This window comes from Podarcis raffonei, chromosome 5 (genome assembly GCF_027172205.1).
Source record: "Podarcis raffonei isolate rPodRaf1 chromosome 5, rPodRaf1.pri, whole genome shotgun sequence".
NCBI classification, from domain to species: Eukaryota; Metazoa; Chordata; class Lepidosauria; order Squamata; family Lacertidae; genus Podarcis; species Podarcis raffonei.
Genome location: NC_070606.1, coordinates 880540 through 902817, shown reverse-complemented (window position 1 = coordinate 902817; position 22278 = coordinate 880540). Strand labels below are relative to the sequence as shown.

The following is a 22278-nucleotide window of genomic DNA, read 5'->3' as shown; positions in this document are numbered from 1 at the left end:
TGGAGCAAATGCATGGTCCCTGGAGCCAAATTGCCCATGGGCAAAAAGCTTTTTTTTTTTAGAAAGAGGGAAGGGGGTGTTGAAACAAAGCCGCTGAGCAGCTGATCGGCAAGCATTCAGGAGGGAGATAAGGGATGCTAGTGATAAAGAAGGCTGCCTGGGAGGGGGGAGGTAAAGGAAAGGAGACAGGAATACTAAAACAATGAGGAGAGAAATTAGAAGAAAAGGAGGAGCAAAAAACTGCTCCAGCTAAGGAAAAGACACTAACGCAAACAAGAGGAAAGGGGGTGTTGAAAGGAAGCAGCTGAGCAGCTGATCAGCAAGCGATCAGGAGGGAGATAAGGGACTCTAGAGATAAAGGAGGCAGCCTGGGAGGGGGGAGGTAAAAGCACATGGATCCTCAGGATTTTTGCATTGGGTCACCCCAAATTCACCATCAGATCACATAGCATGTCCATGGCTACAGCCTGCACTAAAAAAATCACGCATCCACTGTTTTGTGGGGCTGCAATGGTGCAAAAACGTGGTTACAAAGCACGGATCCAAATGGATTCTCAGGATTTTTGCATTGGGCTACCCCAAAGTCACTGTCAAATCACATATGTCTGTGGCCACAGCATGAACCGCAAAAATCATACATCCACTGTTTCGTTCAGATTTTTTTTTCTTGTTTTCCTCCTCTAAAAACTAGGTGCGTCTTATGGTCAGGTGCATCTTATGGAGCAAAAAATACAGTACTTTTATTTAATGCATACATAGGTTTGGTGGCTGATGATTCTGGATTCCTAGGTAGCAGAGGCCTGGAGAAAGCATTTCCGTCTCCTGGACCCTTTTCCTAATAAGGGCCAATTACACAGCCAAAAGTGTGTAAAATAAATAACTGACACAATATAAGGTATAATTGTCCTGTCTCCATTTCTCGTTAATTTGTTAGTTTGTCAGGGAAACCATTGATGTGTAAACATCGTAAGCTTCCTGAACAAAATACCCACATTTTTAGGATTGAAACTTCACAAACTGCTGTGTCAGAGATACTGTCTTTGTTAATATCATACTGAGAACAAAGAGAAACTCCTAAATAAAATATTCAGGTATGTAGATGAACTGCATTTCCCAAACTCGGTGTAGCAAAATAACAGAAATATAGCAACTGTATTGCAATTGACACTAAACTGAGGTCTTCATTCAGATAGTTATTGATAAGTTTCAAGAAATACTTTTCTAAATCTGTTTTCCAAACCCAGTTGAGCTTATGTGTCTAATTCCTCCTCATTCCACCCACTACACAAACGTTCTGTAGGAACTGACTGAAATTATTTTAGCAAATGTTTCCTGTCTGTACATACCAAACAGTTTCCCAAAATATTTTACTTAAAACTCCTTAATTTCTCCCTACAGATGTTAAGGTTTTTTTAAGTGTGTTGGTAGAGGATCCTGCTTTTAGAGATCAAGGCCAGGGAAGATGTCTTGAGAAAGCCAGAGGGGCAAAAGCATTGCAAACAGTTATGGTGGTTTATTCAGGCCTTTATCCAAATTTCTGAGCAAAACCTGTTCTTGAAGATGGTCTGTAAATCTCTTCAGTTAATTTTACATACTTTATACTGAACAACATAGTCAATAATCTTTAAAACCTCTTGGGCCACCCTTATTGTTTAATGGGAAAGGGACACACTTGTGTGCATTTTAGAACTAACTGTTCTTTGTCATCTTTGATATCCATATTCAGAGCCATTGCAGATATTACTTTGAAAAACATCCCCCTTTGCTTTTGTCTTTTAAAATTTACACTTGAAAGCAGGGCCACATGGAAGATTGCAGAAGCTACATCAGTGATTAGAAAAAACTTCAAGTTTTATTATTTTTATATTAATAGATTGTGCAGTTTTTCTTAGCACAGTAGCAGCTGCTGTCATATCCCCATGGGAACCTAAAAGAGATGTTGCACATATTTGTTGCACATATTTTTCACATATTTGTTGGCTCTGGCAACATCTGTTCTGGCTCTCTAGGGACGGGCTTAGGAGGCACAAATGGATGTTCTTGTATCCACTGTTTGCAGATCAAGGGCGGGGGATGTTTAATTTTTATTGTAAAAGGGGCATATGGATGAGGGGAGCTGAACAATGCCCATCTTGTCTTTATCTCCCCGTGCCCTTGCACTTTTGCTTTAGCTCACTTGATATCGGAGCCAGGCTGGGAGAAAGTGATAAGCATGCACAGTGAAAGTTAGGGGGAGAGACCCCCTTCCTCACCATTTGTCATGAAAATTAGACACACGCACTGCACTTTTCCTCAGGGAAAGCCATTTGGCCCCATCATTGCCCATCAAACAGTAAATACTTTTTAGTTCCGGTGTGTTATTAATTACATATACAATATTTTATAAAAAGCAGCTCCATATATCATTTATGCTAGCTTCAGTGATCATTTTTAAAATTGTGAATGGAAAAATATAGTTTCTGATAATAGGTGGGATATAAATTATTGGAATAAACAATGGTAAAAATAAGCACAGACTAAATTGAAATGTCTTTTTTAAATCCATATTTTAAATACTTACTAACATTACAAGTGAATTGTCACCATTTTTACTGCATATGCTAGTGGAGTCACTGATCTTGTTTCTATGTACTACATAAAAATGAAGTTGTGCACACACAGCAGATGACAAGGTATCAGTATAATTTCATATAACCTGCAATTTCCCTTTACTGCTGCTTAGTACACACACAGAACCTATATATGTGTCTACATGTGTTATATATTATCTGTAACAACCTGTTCCTTTTACCAGCTCTCATTTGCCACTAATGCAGTTGCAGAGTCGTAGCATATGATCCTCTTCTTTTATAGCATCAAAGGTTGCTTGATATGTTGGACAAAGAGCACAAAGTGTTAGAAGAAAAAACAGAAGAATCTTTGCTGCAGCAATCACAAAAATATAAGGTACATTGTATATACAAACTTTAAAGCTTTTAAAACCCAGGGGTCAATGATTTCCTGCAGGTACCCATAGAAAACTTCCCTGGTGCCCACCCCCCCCCGGTGAAATTGACCTTGAGAGAAGCACCCTGTGGCAGGCAATAGAATAGGTTCTGATGTGTGCTTGATTGTGGTGTTTCAGTGCATTTTGCCCACAATAATTTCTCCAATTTGCAATTAACACGTAAGTCCAAAAATATTGGCAACCCCTGCTTGGTGGTAGTAGAGTGTCATTTGAGGTACATAGAGCTGAGAACAAATAACATTTATTTGGTGGTTTTGGAGTGCAGGCAATCTTTTGTTTGGGGTGGAAGACTCCTCTGCATAAAATGGTCTGAGGAAATGCATTTTTCTCAAAAGGGTTTTTTAAGCAATGCTAGCATTTTACACTTTCTGTCCACTATTTTATCTCTTATTTCAAGTCCTATCTCTCCTCCCTCCAGATCTTCCTTCCTTCACTAAGACCCTTTGTTAAAGTTTGTTGGGTTGTCTATCTATTGACCCACTGAGTCTGCTGCAACGGACCTGCAATAAATTTGATTTATTGCCACTCCGACAAACTTCCAATGGTGCCCACAGCTTCCACTGCGTGCGCTGCCACTCTCTCCAGTTGCTGGGTAATAGCATAGTTCACACACAGCGTAAAATGGCTTGTCTATGTCGACGTGGTGTCCTCAATAACTCAGCTCGACACCAGTGCTTCTAATCTAAAACTCTTTATTTAGAAGCATTCAAAACAGAAAAGAAAAACCTACAGAATCTAGCTGCATGTTTGCAGCTTTCTGCCTCTTAACAAAAAACGAAATGACCTTGCTCACATTCTCAGACAGACTGCTCTTCAGAGAGAGCTCAGCCCCCACAGAGCACAGATCAAAGGAATAAAATGCTCAGATCATGTGGGCAGTGCACCCAGTCAATAAGAACGCTCCTGGAGTGTTAACTCCTGACAGTCCAGAACCACAACACCCCTTCAGGAATGGAAAACCTCCCCATAGGCTAGGCTATGCCATCCTACCCTTTTATTTTGTTTTTTCTGTTGAGTGGGAGAGGAGAAGACAAAGGGTTTAAAAGGTTATATTTATTTAGCTGATCTTACTGGGGGGATCCTTTGGGTTTGTTTGTTTTTTAACCCTGAAATAAAATAAAATTAAAAAACAAAAGCCATAGGCTGGGCTTTTCACCCTTGCCAACATTTACTGTGCTCCTCAGTCCTCTTTGGGACTGAAAATTGTGCTCTGTGGCCACATCAAAGCTCTAGGATCTAGAACAAAGTTTATGCCTTGCACCTCTCCTTAGGGCTGATGACTGCACATGAGGGGAAATGGGATCTTAGAGGGTAGGGTTATTTGATTTAGTTGTTTATTGAGTAAAAATTATACACCTCTTGATTGTAAAAAACAACAACAACCTCAAAGCAGCTTACAAAAAGATAAGACAATAAAATCACAAAAAATAACAACGCTACTTTAAAACATACAAAAGGTAAAATACTAAAACAGAATAAAATTATTTCAACCTTCTAAGCATCTGGGTAGGCTTGTCAGGATTTAACCTCCTTCCATCGGGCCTAGAAGACAGAGCTATTCCGCCTGGCCTTTAATTTGAATTCAGCCTGATCTTTTATTTCCCTTCCTCCCCCTCCCCTTTTTATGAAGATTACCCGCTCTGGGACCCCACAGCTAATTCTCCCCATGTCTCCTCACTGGCCCAAGTAGGACTAATTCAGCCAGCTAGCCCTGGTGACTATCTAATGCTTATTAGATGGATTTTCCCCAAATTGATTTTTGAACTTTGAATTTTATTGTTACTCATGTTTTTATACTGTATTTTATGCTGCTTCTACAATTAAGTGTTTTAAATTTGTTGTTAGCCGCCCTGAGCCCGGTTTTCTGAACCGGGAATTGCAGGGTATAAATAAAAGAATTATTATTATTATTATTATTAAGCAAGAATGTTTTTAGCAGGCACAGGAAACAGCAGAGCAAAGGCGCCTGCTCTTCTCAGCTCCCGTTTAATCTTGATAGGCAGGGAGTTCCATATTGCAGGTGCTGCCACACTAAATGATCAAGTTCTTACAAATGTGGAACCAGTATTATGTGGCACCTGTAGTAATGCCAATTCTGCCTATCGAAGCGGTCTCGTAGGTAAGGTGGTCCCAAGTTGTTGAGGGCTTTATATACTAATAGTAGCACCTTGAACTTGGCCTGGTAGCAAATTGGCAAACAGTGCAGATCTCTGAGCACAGGTGTTCTATGTTGACAGGCTCTCGTTCCTGTCAGCAGTCGTGCTGCAGCATTCTTCACTTAACTGCAGCTTCCAGGTCAAATGCGAAAGAAACGCCACACAAAGTACATTGCAGTAATGCAGTCTTAATCCAGTCTAGGTTTATGCTCCTTCATAACTTGGTATTCACTTGGTATTATGTATAATAAGTTTTAAAAGTCAATATAAAGTTTACAAAGGAAATGCCCAGTTATTATAAAATAATGAATTTAATAACAAACTAAGCACTTATATTTTTACACTTTAATATGCTTTACTTTGTATTGTATTTGCAGAACATGCTGGAAAAATGCATGGAGAGCGAGAGGGAAAGCAATAAGGAAGCTTTGGCAGCCTCTGCAAAGGTACCTCGGCTTGCTGAAAGACTTGATGAAATCACCTTTTGAACTTTTTTATGGTTATTCTGTATGGAATATTGTTGGCATGAGAATAAAGTAATTAAAAAAAATTAAACTACACAGTCCTGTGCATATCTACTCAGAATGTGAGAATCATTGAGTAGAAGGTGAACAATGTCTGAAATTTGGAATTGCTAGTTATTTTTTCCTCCTGGCCCAGCCAAAAAACTGAATCAGTGACTTAAGATTAAATTGAGAGTTGTGTCCAAATTTTGAGAGTTAATCCTGGGATCCGGTTGGGTTCAGATCATCCTGGGACTGATCTAAATTGCTAAATAAAGCCCCAAATTGGATTGAGGGGTCCATGCACAGCCCAAGATGTGCATCCAAAAATTTGGGACACCCTGCCATTGAAAGGTGAGAGCTAGGCATGAGTGTCACAGCCTTAGTCTGTAAATTCTGGCATTCCTTGTGCTCTGGGCATGCATTTTTCTCTCTCTCTTCAGAAGGGCTGATTGAGCCAGTATGTCTATCGGGATTGTATTCTCTCTCAGTTTCTTGGCATGAGGTGCTAGGGCCAGTGCTCCCAGCCTCTGTAGAGGAGGAACAACAGTCTGGCTGAGGGGGAGTGACGCTGACTGTGGTTAGCTGGTGGGCGGATAAGCTTTGTTGGAGTCAGATGGGCAGTTCTACCTCCAAAAGTCTTCAAGCTTTGCCACCAGTGATGGAGATTCTCACCTTTCCTTCTGGCTAGAAGAAAGGTTGGGAGAATATTTATTGTTGGTGCCTAGACTTAGGAATCCTATGCAACATTGTGTATCTGTGTGTGTGCTGAATAAATAGATAAAACTATTTTTAATTTCCCTTTATATGATTTGAAGATTGAAAAAGAAGAGCTGGAAGCTGCCATTGTAACAGCAGTAAAAGCAGAAAGAGAAAACATGAAAAAACTCCATGTAGAAGAAAAGGAACTATGGCAAGCAGAGAGAAACAAAGATCAGGAAAGGATTGCTCAAGCAATTGCAGATGCAGTTGAAGAACAGAGACAAAGCAGTCAGGTTAGTTAATTTCACATGCACTTACCTGTTACTGGACTCCAGTGCTATTACTGTGAAAGCAAGAGTGCTTTCACAGTAATAGCTCCAGTGCTATTACTGTTGTAAGCAGTAAAGCACTGACCAATACATTTTGGTCACATTTTTATTTTTTATCACTATTATTATTACTTCTATACAGCTGCACCACTATTGTTAACAATCTTAAGTTAGATCATGCCTTAGCTCCTGAGAGAGGCTTTTTATAACTTGTCTTACTTATCCTTCCCCTGTATTTTTGTGTGAGTCCTTACTGGCTGGACTTGTTGCAGAATTAGGGGAGCCACTCCTTGCCTGCTGCTACTGAATCATTGACTCTCCACACCTGTAGCTTGGAGGAGGCAGCTCCAAGAGCTGTGTGGGCAGTCCTGGCTAGCCCAAGGACTTTCTAAAACCACCTGCAGAAGTGCAGCAGGTTAACTGAAGGGATTACATTAGAGGGCTGAGACAAGGACAAAGGCGCGGTGCTATTTGACTTGTTTTTACTTCGAGAATGGTGTTGTTATGTGGTTGACTATACAGATTGCTGGTTGTCCGAGGAATGTCAGGGCAAGAGAGTGTTGCAGTCCTGTGGACTTAGTACCTGTCAGGCCTGGTCGTTGTCCTCTTCAGATCACCACACAAATGCTTCTTGTTCTTTTCTAAAACTTTTTATTGCGTATTAACAAAACATTCTTATAAACGGTTCTTAAATATTATTCCTCAGAGTCACTTCTTTCAGATACCTTCTGAGCTCTGCTTCTCCATGACCAGCCACTCTCAAAATGGCGAAGGCGCCCTTTCCTTCGCTTTCCCGCTCTTTTTTCTAACCTCCTGGCTAGAGCTGGCTTGTATCTCCCCTCCTCCGAATCTGAGCTAGGACTGAACCCTTGCCTTTCCTGGGAACAGCCGGTCCCTCCCTGTTGTTCCTCTTGCTCCCTTCTATTAGATTCATTGCTCCCCTCCCCCCCTTGGGGAATGCTTTCTCCCTCTGATAAACTGAAAACTTCTAACTCTTCCCTGACATCACCCCCTCCCCTAAGCCCCCCTTCCTCCTTCTCGCTCTCCTCTGTTTCTGAAGGACTGAACCCTATGAACTCCTCTTGCTCACTATCTGTCTCTTCAAAAATTTCTTGAACATGCCAGTTATGGGGTTTTGGCTCGTGGGGATATTTTCTTTGAAATTCTCTCTGCAATTCTGGAACGTTAATTTTTTCTGTTGGTTCCCATGAGTTCTCAGACTCATCTAACCCTTTCCATGCAACCAAATACTGTAATTTCCTCCTACTTATTCTCGAGTCTAATATCTCTTCCACTTCAGCCTCCTCTTCCCCCATCATGGTGGGGAAAGGAGGTGGTTCCCTTGAAATTTGATACTTATGCGCTGGTACAAACACTGACAATAAAGATCTATGAAATACAGGGTGTATTCTCATATTTTCAGGTAAATGAAGCTTGAAAGCAACTGGGTTAATTTGAGCCTTTACTTGGAAAGGTCCCAATCTCCTTGGTTCTAGCTTTTTACACCTCCCTCGTATTGGTAGTCCCTTGGTAGACAGCCATACCCAGCTCCCTACTTGGATTTCTTCCCCAACTCGCCGGTGCCTGTCTGCAGCTTTCTTGTAAGCCTCTTTAGCTTCTTCCAAATCCTCTTTCAATATCTCATGAATGCACCTCAACTCCTCTATCATTTGTTCTGCTGCTGGTACTGCTAACTGCTCCTCTTGACCTGGGAATGCCCTTGGGTGCAAGACATAGTTTGCCACAAATGGGGCTCTGCCCGTAGACACATGCATTGCATTATTATACGCAAACTCTGCTAGACTCAACTTCTCTAACCACCCGCTCTGCTGATAACCAGCATAACACCTCAGATATTGTTGTAGTGTTGCATTCGTTCTTTCAGCTTCCCCATTGGTTTGCGGGTGTCTCGCCGACGTGAGGCTTAGCTCCACATCTAGTAACTGCATTAACCTCCTCCAAAATTGTGATGTAAATTGGGCCCCTCTATCTGAAATGATTTGTGATGGCATACGATGCAACCTAAAAATATTATCTAAAAACATCTTTGCAGTTTCCTGCGCGGTCGGAATTTTGGCACATGGTATGAAATGCGCCATCTTGGTTAGCATGTCAACTACCACAAAGATCACTGTATGCCTATGCGATGATGGTAGATCCGTTATAAAATCCATAGACACCACATCCCAAGGCCTTCCCGGCGTGGGCATAGGTTTCAACAACCCTGCGGGAGCTGCTCTAGGTGCCTTAGCTCGTTGACATACTTCACAACCTCTTACATATTGCGTTACCTCCTCCCTCAACATTGGCCACCAGAACTGCCGTGTTATCTGATACAGGGTTTTTTCTCTACCAAAATGTCCTGCAGTCGGTTTATCATGATGTTGCCTCAACACTTTACCTCTTAATTCACCTGCAGGTACATACAGCATCCCTCTCCTGTACAACAATCCACCTTTTTCCTTGAAACCTTCCTCTTCCCCTCTACCTTTTCTCAGTTCCTCCATTTTCTTTTGTGCAAACTCATCTGTTACTGTCAACTGCTGGAATTCCCTGCTGTCCACTACTACGGCTGCACACCCCCACTGATCCGATCTCAGCATTTCTCGCAACTTGGGAGGTGCTTCCCCTTCCATATACTCAGGTTTGTGCGATAGCGTGTCTGCACGAACATTTTGATGCCCAGGTATGTACTCAATCCTAAAATTAAACCCAGCAAAAAACTCTGCCCACCTAATTTGCCTTTGGTTTAGCTGTCTAGCAGTTCTCCAATACTCTAAATTCTTATGATCTGTTTGTACCACCACCTGATGTGACACCCCTTCCAAAAAATGTCTCCACACTTTAAAGGCAGCATGCACAGCTAAAAGTTCCTTATCAAATATGGTGTAGTTTTGTTCTGATTGATTTAATTTTCTAGAGTAGAATGCACAGGGTCTCCAGTCCCCTTCCTTGTCCTGTTGCAGCAGAATGGCCCCAATAGCCCTATCAGAGGCATCAGTTTCTACCTTCATACGTTTACTTGGATCTAGGTGCATAAGATATTTTTCTGAAGCAAACACCGCCTTTAATTTATCAAAGGCCTTCTGTGCTTCCTCAGACCATCTGAATGGGCCCTTCCCTCTTAGACAATCAGTCAGTGGCGTTGTGATTTTGGAGTAATTACCTATGAATTTACGATAGAAATTAGCAAATCCTAAAAACCTCTGTAGATCTTTCTTAGTTTTAGGTGCCTCCCATTCCACCACTGCCTGAACTTTACTGGGGTCCATGTGCACCCCTTTGTGGGAAATGCAATATCCCAGGAACTCCACCTTTTGTGTGTGGAACTTACACTTCTCTAACTTCACATATAACCTGTTGGTCCTCAATCTCTCTAACACCTGCGTGACATGTTTTACATGTTGTTCCATACTTTCACTATATATTAAGAGGTCATCTAAATAAGAGACACAGAACTGATCCAGTATACCTGCTAAGACGTGATTGATGAAGGTTTGAAATACCCCTGAGCCATTTTGTAAGCCAAAAGGCATTACCAAGAATTCAAATGCACCATACTTAGTACAAAAACTGGTTTTCCACTCATCCCCTTCTCTGACCCTTATCAGATTATATGCTCCTCGTAGATCAAGCTTGGTAAAGACTTTGGCTGACCTTACTCTTTCTAAGAGGTCATCTATACGTGGCAATGGGCACACGCGAGGCTTCATTTGGCTGTTAAGGATTCTGAAGTCACATACTAATCTCGGTGCCCCTTCCTCCCCTTTCTTTTTGACAAAAAAGACAGGAGCACCCCCCGAGGCCGTGGACTCTCTAATAAAACCTCTCTGCAAATTCTTTTGCAGGAACTCCCTCAGTGCTGCGGATTCTACTTCCGACATGGCATATATCTTGCTTGGTGGCAACTGTGCCCCAGGGACCAGATCTATCTTGCAATCATAGGGCCTATGTGGCGGAAGTTTATCCGCTTCTTTTTCACAAAAAACATCCCGATAAGCAATATATTGTGACGGAATCTCACTTTCATTCCCCATCAACTTCCCTTCCACCTCTGTTCCCATTACTTCCACTGAGATTTTTCCCTTTTCCCCCAATGTGTCATACAATAGATCGAACCAAAAACCAAAGACCTTTGATGCCAGGCAATCACTGGATTGTGACGATTGAGCCAACTCATGCCCAGGACTATCGGGTGCCCAGCTAGTTTGGTCACATGAAATGCCCTGGTCTCTGAGTGATGACCCATATCCATTCTCATTGGTGGAGTCTTGTAAGTCACTTCTCCTGACAGTAGCGGTCTGCCGTCGATTGTTTTCACTCGCAGTGGGAAATTCAAAGGTAACAAAGCGATTTTGTGTTCCTGTACCAATTTTTGGTCTATGAAATCTGCTGACGCTCCTGAGTCTAACAGCGCCTCTACCTGGACCCTATGTCCATTGGGTAGTTGTAGTTGCACCTTCACCGTTAGTCCTGGGATAGGTGGTTCCGCGTGAGAGCCTTCTATTGCTTCTCCACCCGGCTGCAAGCTCCCATTTCCAGCCGGGGACATTCGTTTCCCTGATGCAGTTCCTTCGAGCAATTTTCTTCTCTCATGTCTGCTCCAGATAGAGACTCCCATCCTTTACGATTGCGACATTGTCGTGCTAGATGCCCTGGTTTTCCACAGACGAAGCAACGTCTTGTGTCTCTTCCTGCATTTCCTCTTACTATGGAAGTGGTAGTAACTGGGAGGGGTCTGGCTGCTCCTAATTCCATGGACTCTGGCCCCTCTCGTCCTGCCATGTTGCCCGCTCTGCTCTCTGTACTTTCAATAATATTGTTTTCCCGCCACCGTGCTCGCCATTGTTCCTTCTTTTCACTAGCCCTCCATTCCACGCGTAGGCTCAATTGCAGGCAAGTTCGGACCAGAGAGTCCAAGGAACTAGGTTCTGGCATTTGGGCCAATTGGTCTAAAATCTCATTATTCAGTCCTTCCCTAAAAAGGGCTGCAACTGTTGGGGAATTCAGATCCCATTTTAATTTCTGCACCAGCAAACTAAAGTTGGACCAATAAACTCCCACAGTGTCTTTTCCTTGTCTCATTCTCAAAGCTGCCTAGCTGTGGTTGTTTCATGCGCAGGGTCTAAGAAAATCGTGTCTAGATACTGCAGAAAAATTTGTAGATTTCCTAGGGCGGCATCCCTCCTAGATATTAGGGGTATAAGACAGTCCTTAGCCCTCCCTTCCAAGAAATTAATCACATAAGCAACCTTCTCTTGCTCAGATTGAAATTCTTTATCCTTTATCTCTATTATGTAAGAAATTTCTGTCTTGAAAGCCATGTATTCAGAGCTTTCTCCCTTGAAGCTACGCGGACGTACAGTAAATGTTTTACTCACTCTATCTCCCTGCGTCGCTTGCAACATGGCTCTATGTTCTCCCAATGCTGCTGATAGTATGTCGACTTGACTTTTCAACTGTAAGTTCTGTTGCCATAAGTCCTGTAATGTTAGCTGGAGCGCTGGGGTTTCTCCTTGCCCAACTGGCGCCACAGCTCCCTCCATTTTGGCTTCTTCTTTCCTTATAGTGAAGAGGCGCAGAGCAGAAGGTATTCTGTCAGGACTGGTCTTTGTCCTCTTCAGATCACCACACAAATGCTTCTTGTTCTTTTCTAAAACTTTTTATTGCGTATTAACAAAACATTCTTATAAACGGTTCTTAAATATTATTCCTCAGAGTCACTTCTTTCAGATACCTTCTGAGCTCTGCTTCTCCATGACCAGCCACTCTCAAAATGGCAAAGGCGCCCTTCCCTTCGCTTTCCCGCTCTTTTTTCTAACCTCCTGGCTAGAGCTGGCTTGTATCTCCCCTCCTCCCAATCTGAGCTAGAACTGAACCCTTGCCTTTCCTGAGAACAGCCGATCCCTCCCTGTTGCTCTCTTCTCTTCAATTCACTGCTCTCCTCCCCCCCTTGGGGAATGCTTTCTCCCTCTGGGAAACTGGAATCTTCTAACTCTAACTCTTCCCTGACAGTACCTTTGCAGGGGGTAGTTTGGTTACTTCCCAGTTGAGAGCTGGGATCAGAAGTGAGAACTTAAGATAGACTATGGGGGCAAGAGGAATTGCTGCCATCTGCATTTTCTGCGGCTCATAAGGAGCCCCTGGGCTATGCGAAAACCTGAGACCAGCAGCAGAGCAGGCACAAGATACTGGTTAGGCCACAAGATCAGTGTGGCCATTTTCATTATTTGTAGGAATAAATGCAAAAAGCAAAACACTGCCTACCACCCAAGGATGCGGGGACACACATCAGCCTCCCTGTCATTTAAGAACCACCACTAAAATATAAAAAGCTATTAAAAGCAATTTGGACTTCTAGGCTCCTTTACTGGCCTCTCTCTTTACTTGCATCTGTTGGTATGGACAGGCTTCCTCAGATTGGGGGTTGGCAGTCATAGTTTCCATTTTCGAAAAAGGATTAAAAAACCAATCCGGCAAACTACAGAGCAATTTGTCTATTTAACACCGTTAGCAAGCTCTATGCAAAAAAACACAGGAAACTCTTGGATTGACTGGAACAAGAGAACATTCTAGCAGACGAAAAAGCTGGGTTTAGGGAAAGGCGATCTAACATTGATTAATGTTTCGTATTACGTCATTTGATTAAGAAATATTCCTCTAGTAATACAATCTCTCTATAATGCCACCGTTATAGACTTTGACTCCATATCCCTACCCACCTTGTGGGGGAAAATTGAAGGCATCTTCAAATGATTGATGGTTACTCTATCTCAGGGATTTCCAGCTTCCAAGATCTACTCCCACTATTAAAAAACTGGCAGTTGTTGATCATTTTTGGGGGGAGGATGAGCCAACGTTATTGTGCTTTTTGGGGGGAGGGGATCAGGGTCCCAAGATAGACCACGGACACCCCACGATCGACCGGTAGATCGCGATCAACCTGTTGGACATTCCTGCTCTATCTAATACAAATGGATGGAGGCTCGCAACATTATACAGGAGGCAGCAACGAAAACCATCCCAATGAAAAAGAAATGCAAGAAAGCAAAGTGGCTGTCCAACGAGGCCTTACAAATAGCGGGGAAGAGAAGGCAAGCAAAATGTGAGGGAGATAGTTAAAGATACAGGAAATTGAATGCAGATTTCAAAAAAATAGCAAGGAGAGACAAGAAGGCCTTCTTAAACGAGCAGTGCAAAGAAATAGAGGAAAACAACAGAATGGGAAGAACCAGAGATCTGTTCGAGAAAATTGGAGATATGAAAGGAACATTTCGTACAAAAATTACCATAATAAAGGACAAAAGTGGTAAGGACCTAAACAGAAGCAGAAGACATCAAGAAGAGGTGGCAAGAATGCACAGTGGAATTATACCAGAAAGATAGGGATGGCTCGTACACCCCAGGTAGTGTGGTTGCTGAACTTGAGCCTGACATCCTAGAGAGTGAAGTCAAATGGGCCTTAGAAAGCACTACAAATAACAAGGCCAGTGGAAGTGATGGTATTCCAGCTGAACTATTTAAAATTGTAAAAGATGATTCTGTTAAGGTGCTACACTCAATATGCCAGCAAGTTTGGAAAACTCGGCAGTGGCCAGAAGATTGGAGAAGATCAGTCTATATCCCAATCCCAAAGAAGGGCAGTGCCAAAGAATGCTCCAACTACCGCACAATTGCACTCATTTCACACGCTAGCAAGCTTATGCTTAAAATTCTACAAGGTAGGCTTAAGCAGTATGTGGACCGAGAACTCCCAGAAGTGCAAGCTGGATTTCGAAGGGGCAGAGGAACCAGAGACCAAATTGCAAACATGCGCTGGTTTATGGAGAAAGCTAGAGAGTTCAAGAAATACATCTACTTCTGCCTCATTGACTATGCAAAAGCCTTTGACTGTGTCGACCACAGTAAACCCAAAGGGTGCTCATCAATGGTTCCTCTTCATCCTGGAGAAGAGTGACTAGTGGGGTGCCACAGGGTTCTGTCTTGGGCCCGGTCTTATTCAACATCTTTATCAACGACTTGGATGATGGACTCAAGGGCATCCTGATCAAATTTGCAGATGACACCAAACTGGGAGGGGTGGCTAACACCCCAGAGGACAGGATCACACTTCAAAACGACCTTGACAGATTAGAGAACTGGGCCAAAACAAACAAGATGAATTTTAACAGGGAGAAATGTAAACTATTGCACTTGGGCAAAAAAAATGAGAGGCACAAATACAAGATGGGTGACACCTGGCTTGAGAGCAGTACATGTGAAAAGGATCTAGGAGTCTTGGTTGACCACAAACTTGACATGAGCCATGAGCTGTGTGACGCGGCAGCTAAAAAAGCCAATGCAATTCTGGGCTGCATCAATAGGAGTATAGCATCTAGATCAAGGGAAGTAATAGTGCCACTGTATTCTGCTCTGGTCAGACCTCACCTGGAGTACTGTGTCCAGTTCTGGGCGCCACAGTTCAAGAAGGACACTGACAAACTGGAACGTGTCCAGAGGAGGGCAACCAAAATGGTCAAAGGCCTGGAAACGATGCCTTATGAGGAACGGCTAAGGGAGCTGGGCATGTTTAGCCTGGAGAAGAGGAGGTTAAGGGGTGATATGATAGCCATGTTCAAATATATAAAAGGATGTCACATAGAGGAGGGAGAAAGGTTGTTTTCTGCTGCTCCAGAGAAGCGGACACGGAGCAATGGATCCAAACTACAAGAAAGAAGATTCCACCTAAACATTAGGAAGAACTTCCTGACAGTAAGAGCTGTTTGACAGTGGAATTTGCTGCCAAGGAGTGTGGTGGAGTCTCCTTCTTTGGAGGTCTTTAAGCAGAGGCTTGACAACCATATGTCAGGAGTGCTCTGATGGTGTTTCCTGCTTGGCAGGGGGTTGGACTTGATGGCCCTTGTGGTCTCTTCCAACTCTATGATTCTATGAAACTATGGCAAGTTCTTAAAGAAATGGGAGTGCCTGATCACCTCATCTATCTCCTGAGAAATCTCTTTGTGGGACAAGAAGCTACAGTTAGAACTGGATATGGAACAACTGATTGGTTCAAAACTGGGAAAGGAGTACGACAAGGCTGTATATTGTCTCCCTGCTTATTTAACTTATATGCAGAATTCATCATGCGAAAGGCTGGGCTGGATGAATCCCAAGCCAGAATTAAGATCGCTGGAAGAAATATCAACAACCTCAGATATGCAGATGACACAACATTGATGGCAGAAAGTGAGGAGGAATTAAAGAACCTTTTAATGAGGGTGAAAGAGGAGAGCGCAAAATATGGTCTGAAGCTCACATCAAAAAAACCAAGATCATGGCCACTGGTCCCATCACCTCTTGGCAAATAGAAGGGGAAGAAATGGAGGCAGTGAGAGATTTTACTTCCTTGGGCTCCATGATCACTTCAGATGGTGACAGCAGCCACGAAACTAAAAGATGCCTGCTTCTTGAGAGAAAAGCAATGACAAACCTAGACAGCATCTTAAAAAGTTGAGACATCACCTTGCCAACAAAAGTCCGCATAGTAAAAGCTATGGTTTTGCCAGTAGTGATGTATGGAAGTGAAAGCTAGACCATAAAGAAGGCTGATTGCCAAAGAATTGATGCTTTTGAATTATGGTGCTGGAGGAGACTCTTGAGAGTCCCATGGACTGCAAGAAGATCAAACCTTTCCATTCTTAAGGAAATCAGCCCTGAGTGCTCACTGGAAGGACAGATCCTGAAGCTGAAGCTCCAATACTTTGGCCACCTCATGAGAAGAGAAGACTTCCTGGAAAAGACCCTGATGTTGGGAAAGATGGAGGGCACAAGGAGAAGGGGATGACAGAGTACGAGATGGTTGGATAGTGTTCGCGAAGCTACCAGCATGAGTTTGACCAAACTGCGGGAGGCAGTGGAAGACAGAAGTGCCTGGCGTGCTCTGGTCCATGGGGTCACGAAGAGTCGGACACGACTAAACAACAACAAGGGTCATCTTACTGGAGCAATATATTCTTACAAAATCCTGTTCAGCATAAATCTCCTCTGTCTGGCTGAATGTGTGCCCACAAACAAAAACCACAGGGAAGCAAGCGAATTTCTTTTGGTTGTTCTACTCCCAGAACAACTTTAAGACACCTTGTACAAAAATCCTTTGACCTATTTGTCTGAAATTTGGCAGGTTTCTTACTGGGGGCACCTGTTTCCTGTTTTCAGACCTCTTCCCTATAAAATACTGGGAAGATTACACAATTTCCCCCCAACCCAAACTAAAAAGACTGGTCTTGTGGGCAAACCACTACAACCATCCTCCAGAAATCTTACAGGATTCCTCCCCTCAAAATTTCATCTAACGGTCAAAAAAGAGGGTTTTTTAAAGAAGAAGAAGAAGAAGAAAAACTTTAAAGATGGCCAGCATTAAAAAAAAATAAATGGAAAAATTTACCTTTAAGTTTCCTACCTTATCCACTCTGGAAGGGCTACTATGCCTGGATATTTCATCCACTTCTGTTAAAATAGAGTGTGGGTAGGGGAAAGCAAAATATTGAAGTTGGTAAATTAAAAGAAAGTAAATATATTTTAGTTACCTTGTTACTTCCAGGATTTATGAGCACCCTGTATCTTCAGTATGCCATACGCATAGAAATCAGAAAAAATAGAATAGCTTTTTTCAGTGCCTAGAAAAAATCCAGGTCATCAGTGCATAATAGTGATAAACGATGCTGCTGTCAAGGAGCCATCAATGAGCCAGGACATCCTCAGGGCAGGGCACACACACAGAAGATATGGAATGCAATTAGCTTTTTATTAGCAGAGAAACAACGATACAGCAATGTCCAGCATCTTAATGAAGGTGTTGCTGAAACTAAGCTCTAGGCCCACCCTTCTCCTCTAACCACTCATCCTACCAAGCAGACAAAGGCTGCATCAAGGGGGTGGGCTCCTCCTCAAACAGAGCCGGGGGGGGGGAGGGCAGTCAGCAGAACTGGGACTGTCTCTGCGCATGCTGTGACTCTCAGTCTCTAATCCTGTCTTTGCAAGGCCCTCCTTCTCCTGATCCCCTTGATCACTTAGCTCTCCTGCTTCTATCAGCTCCCAGATTGTCCCTTCTGCTGAGTGCTCCTCAGTGTCCCACCACCAGGCTCCGGTCTCTAAGGTGTCATCTTAGGAGCCCTCCTTGGGCTGGTGGCTCCCACCACTCTTCTTCATCCAGTCAGTCCCTGACAGCTCCTCTCCCCTCCCCTTCTCTGGCACAGCCATGAGGAGATACAGAGAAGCTTAACCACAGTTTAGCATAGCACCTGAACCCTAAACTATGGTTAATCTTAATGAAGGTTAGATGAAACATGCCAGTTCATAAACAATGGTTTGAAAACTGAACATAGTTCAGATCAATTAAAAATTCTGAATTAAAAAACAGAAGCAAGAGCTTTAGCCATTTCAGAGTGGGGATAGGGCAAGCACGGGAAACCAAAGCTCACTGCACCTCATTCTTGTAACAGTAAACCATTGTTTATCATTATCTGTACAAGGCCAATGTGTATCAAGCCCCTCCATTAAAGTTCTGAAAATGTTTTAGTTTTCTAACTTTTCCCTATAAAAACAACTTGTTTTCTCTACAAACATCTTGAATGTTACGTAAATCCAAGTTTTCCAGGTAACTTAATAAATTGGAAATATTGTTCCTTGTGGAGACATAAATATGACAGTGATAAATGATATTATATCACCAGGGGAATGCTAGACGTTTTTTACAGTGGTATCTGTAGCAGATGTACAGCATAAGCGAGTCCAAAATATTATTTGTTTCCTTTGAGCAGGGTATGTTGGGATTTCCATTTCAGACATATGCTATCCAGGTGGATAAATGCAAATTATAAAGGAGACTTACTATATTCAAAGAAAGGCTTTGCATAAAACGTCTTAGTTTTTTTGGAATGTAATATGGTTGAAAAACATGACTTCCTAAAATAAGTAAAGTTCTGATTACAGTCATACACTTGGCTTTTCCTCTGCAGCTTTGTGTTCTTTGTAATACCAATGCTGCGGATGTTGCATGGTGTGCAAGCAGGATGGCGTGCTGGCAATGTTCCACTATTTTTGTTCTATCTTTAGCATCTTGCTTATATTTGACATGGTCCTTTTAAAGGCCAATTCATATATGGTAGCTGTCAGAATAAATCACAGGAGGATTCTTAAGTCAGGTAGGTTTTTTTTGGGGGGGGGGGTGGAACTCTCAACCGTTTCCGTGCCACCAACTGAAAAGGATAAAATTGTACACAAGGTGCAAAATCCACAGTTTTATTTATGTGAAAATGTTTCTCTCATCTATTTCATATAAAATCTAGTAAACATTTTAACATAGCAGAAGCAAGCATATTATTCAGGGATGCTGGATATAAGAGACTTCCTTGAAAGCAATGGAAAGCAAGTGAAGGTGCAGCTATGTTAAATTCATTTTTTAAATTTTTTATTAAGATTTTTACATTACAAAATAGAAAAAGAAAAAATACAAAATAAAAGTTGTTAAAAACAATCAATCTTTTCATCACATTATTTTTCATTTACTTGTTTCTCGGACCTCCTCATACCTCCCTTTTTTGTATTCCAATTCAATTTATTAGCTCAGCAGTTTCTTTCCCTCTTTATTCTACCCAAATCTTTAATCTTAAATTATTATAACCTTGAATTTTTACTTATAAAAAACCACATTTTCATATTCTTTTATACCCATTACAGCTAGAAACCACTTAATTTCAATCCAACATCATTCTAAGATTCATTAATTTTACAATGTCTCTGTAGGTAGTCTTTAAATTTCTTCCAGTCTTCTTCCACTGCCTCTTCTCCCTGGTCTCGGATCCTACCAGTCATTTCCGCCAACTCCATATAATCCATCACCTTCATCTGCCATTCTTCCAGAGTGGGTAAATCTTGTGTCTTCCAATATTTTGCAATTAGTATTCTTGCTGCTGTTGTAGCGTACATAAAGAAAGTTCTATCCTTCTTTAACACCGATTGGTCAACTATGCCCAGGAGAAAGGCCTCTGGTTTCTTCAAGAAGGTATACTTAAATACCTTTTTCAATTCATTATATATCGTTTCCCAGAAAGCCTTAATCCTTGGGCACGTCCACCAAAGGTGAAAGAATGTACCTTCAGTTTCTTTACATTTCCAACATTTATTATCGGGCAAATGGTAGATTTTTGCTAGCTTGACTGGGGTCATGTACCACCTGTATAGCATTTTCATAATATTTTCTCTTAAGGTATTACATGCTGTAAACTTCATACCTGTGGTCCATAACTGTTCCCAGTCAGCAAACATAATGTTGTGTCCAACATCTTGTGCCCATTTAATCATAACAGATTTCACCGTTTCATCCTGAGTATTCCATTTCAACAGCAAGTTATACATCCTTGACAAATTCTTAGTTTTGGGTTCTAACAGTTCTGTTTCTAATTTTGATTTTTCCACCTGGAAGCCAATTTTCTTGTCCAAATTATATGCCTCCATTATCTGATAATAATGAAGCCAGTCTCGCACTTTGTTCTTTAGTTTCTCAAAACTCTGCAATTTCAATTTGTCTCCTTCCTGTTCCAAAATTTCCCAATATTTCGGCCATTTAGCCTCCATATTGAGCTTTTTCTGGGCTTTCGCTTCCATCGGTGACAGCCACCTTGGGGTTTTATTTTCCAATAGATCCTTGTATCTTATCCAAACATTAAACAATGCTTTCCTAACAATATGGTTTTTAAATGCTTTATGCGCTTTGACCTTATCATACCACAGATATGCATGCCATCCAAATACATAGTTAAAACCTTCCAAATCCAAAATGTCTGTGTTTTCAAGAAGTAGCCATTCTTTCAACCAGCAGAAAGCTGCTGATTCATAATAAAGTTTAAAGTCTGGTAGGGCAAATCCACCTCTTTCCTTGGCATCAGTTAATATTTTAAATTTTATTCTGGGCTTCTTGCCCTGCCAGACAAATCTAGAAATGTCTCTCTGCCACTTCTTAAAACAGTCCACCTTGTCCACAATTTGCAATGCCTGAAACAAAAACAACATTCTAGGCAATACATTCATTTTTATAGCAGCGATACGGCCCAGCAATGAAAGTTTCAAATTTGACCATATTTCTAAATCTTTTTTCACTTCACCCCAGCATTTTTCATAGTTATCTTTGAATAAATTCCCATTTTTTGCTGTCATATTGATCCCCAAGTATTTAACTTTCTTAACCACTGTTAAACCTGTCATGTTCTGAAACCTCTCTCTCTCAGTTGGTGTTAAATTTTTCTCTAAAACCTTGGTTTTTGACTTATTCAGTTTAAACCCTGCGGCCTGACCAAATTCTTGAATCAGTTCTAAAACCCTTTTAGTACTAGATTCTGGCTCCTGTAACGTCAATACTAAATCATCTGCAGCAGTTATGTTAAATTCAGTGGAGTGTTGGTCATATATTTATTAAAATAGTTAACATCTTCAGTTTGAAAAATAATAATCTCCAAGGTATAAAAATCCATATTAAAAAATGATAAGACCAAAATGAATGAATAAAGTAAAACAAATAATTTAATCGTTCAATAATCAGTAGAAAGAAACTGCAGGAGGGGAAAGTGTTCATTCTTGTGCTCTGGTCCTGCTTGCAGGCGCTGCTTGTTGGCCACTGTGAGAACAGGAGGCTGGACTAGATGGGACGCTGACCTCATCCTGCAGATACTCTTCTTCTGTTATTGTAGAGCTACGTCTGCCGACAATTCACTACATGTGTCTTTTAATGATTCCTTCATCCAGGTTTGTTCCCAACAAAATAATAATCTGTGATGGTGCAACTTTGCTACAAACTGGCTGTTGTGCCTTCCACGTTCATTCTTTTGGTAATGTCTCTTCCTGTATTTATGCTCTTCTGTATATTTGTAAATAAAGGAACTATTTATAAGAAAGGAGATTCCAACTAAACATCAGGAAGAACTTTCCGCAGACTCACTCTGGAGGTACGGACTCACTCTGGAGGTGGTGGACTCTCCTTCCTTGAAGGTTTTTAATCAGAGGTTGGATGGCCATCTGTCAGGGATGCTTTAGTTGAGATTCCTGCATTGCAGGCAGAGCTGTAGCTAGGTGATCTTTCATCACCCCTGGCAGAACCACCCACGGACAAATTAGCCCCCTAGCCACAGACAAATTAGCTCTTCTTTCCGCCTCTCCTCCAACCCCCAACCCCCATTGAATTCCTCCTGCACTTCACCTTGTAATGAATTCTTTCACAGAAAATCCAATATTTAATTTATTATTTCTTCATAAAAGGTTTCATCAATGAAAATGACATTTTGATGTGAGTTGATAGTTTTTTAAAATGTAATTCAGTTGTAAAACAATACACAGATAGACCTAAATGAAACATACAAACAATGCCATACTGATTTGTTCCACAATGATAACTTTACATTATAATCACCTGCAATGCTCCCACTGCTCACTTCTTACCAATTGTGCTAATATTGCTCCACCAGTGGTAGGTAAGGACTGGTGGCAGCGTAGAGAGTGGCTGGCAGGCAGGCAACGAGGGCAGAGGCTGCGCTGAGCCAAGCCCAGGACAG

General features: G+C 41.8%; 1 protein-coding gene across 11 annotated transcripts in view; it reads left to right on the top strand.

Moving 5' to 3' along the window:
- CCDC91 (coiled-coil domain containing 91) overlaps positions 1-22278 on the top strand; it is a 157002-nt gene that overhangs the window by 102033 nt on the left and 32691 nt on the right. For 6 of the 11 annotated variants that reach the window (XM_053387504.1, XM_053387508.1, XM_053387496.1 and 3 more), the window contains 3 exons: positions 2854-2946; positions 5541-5609; positions 6485-6661. In XM_053387504.1, the coding sequence (XP_053243479.1) occupies positions 2854-2946; positions 5541-5609; positions 6485-6661 (339 nt within the window). Of the gene's footprint in view, positions 1-2853; positions 2947-5540; positions 5611-6476; positions 6662-22278 lie in introns of all 11 variants that reach the window. The other 5 variants (XM_053387502.1, XM_053387507.1, XM_053387501.1 and 2 more) reach the window with 3 other exon arrangements.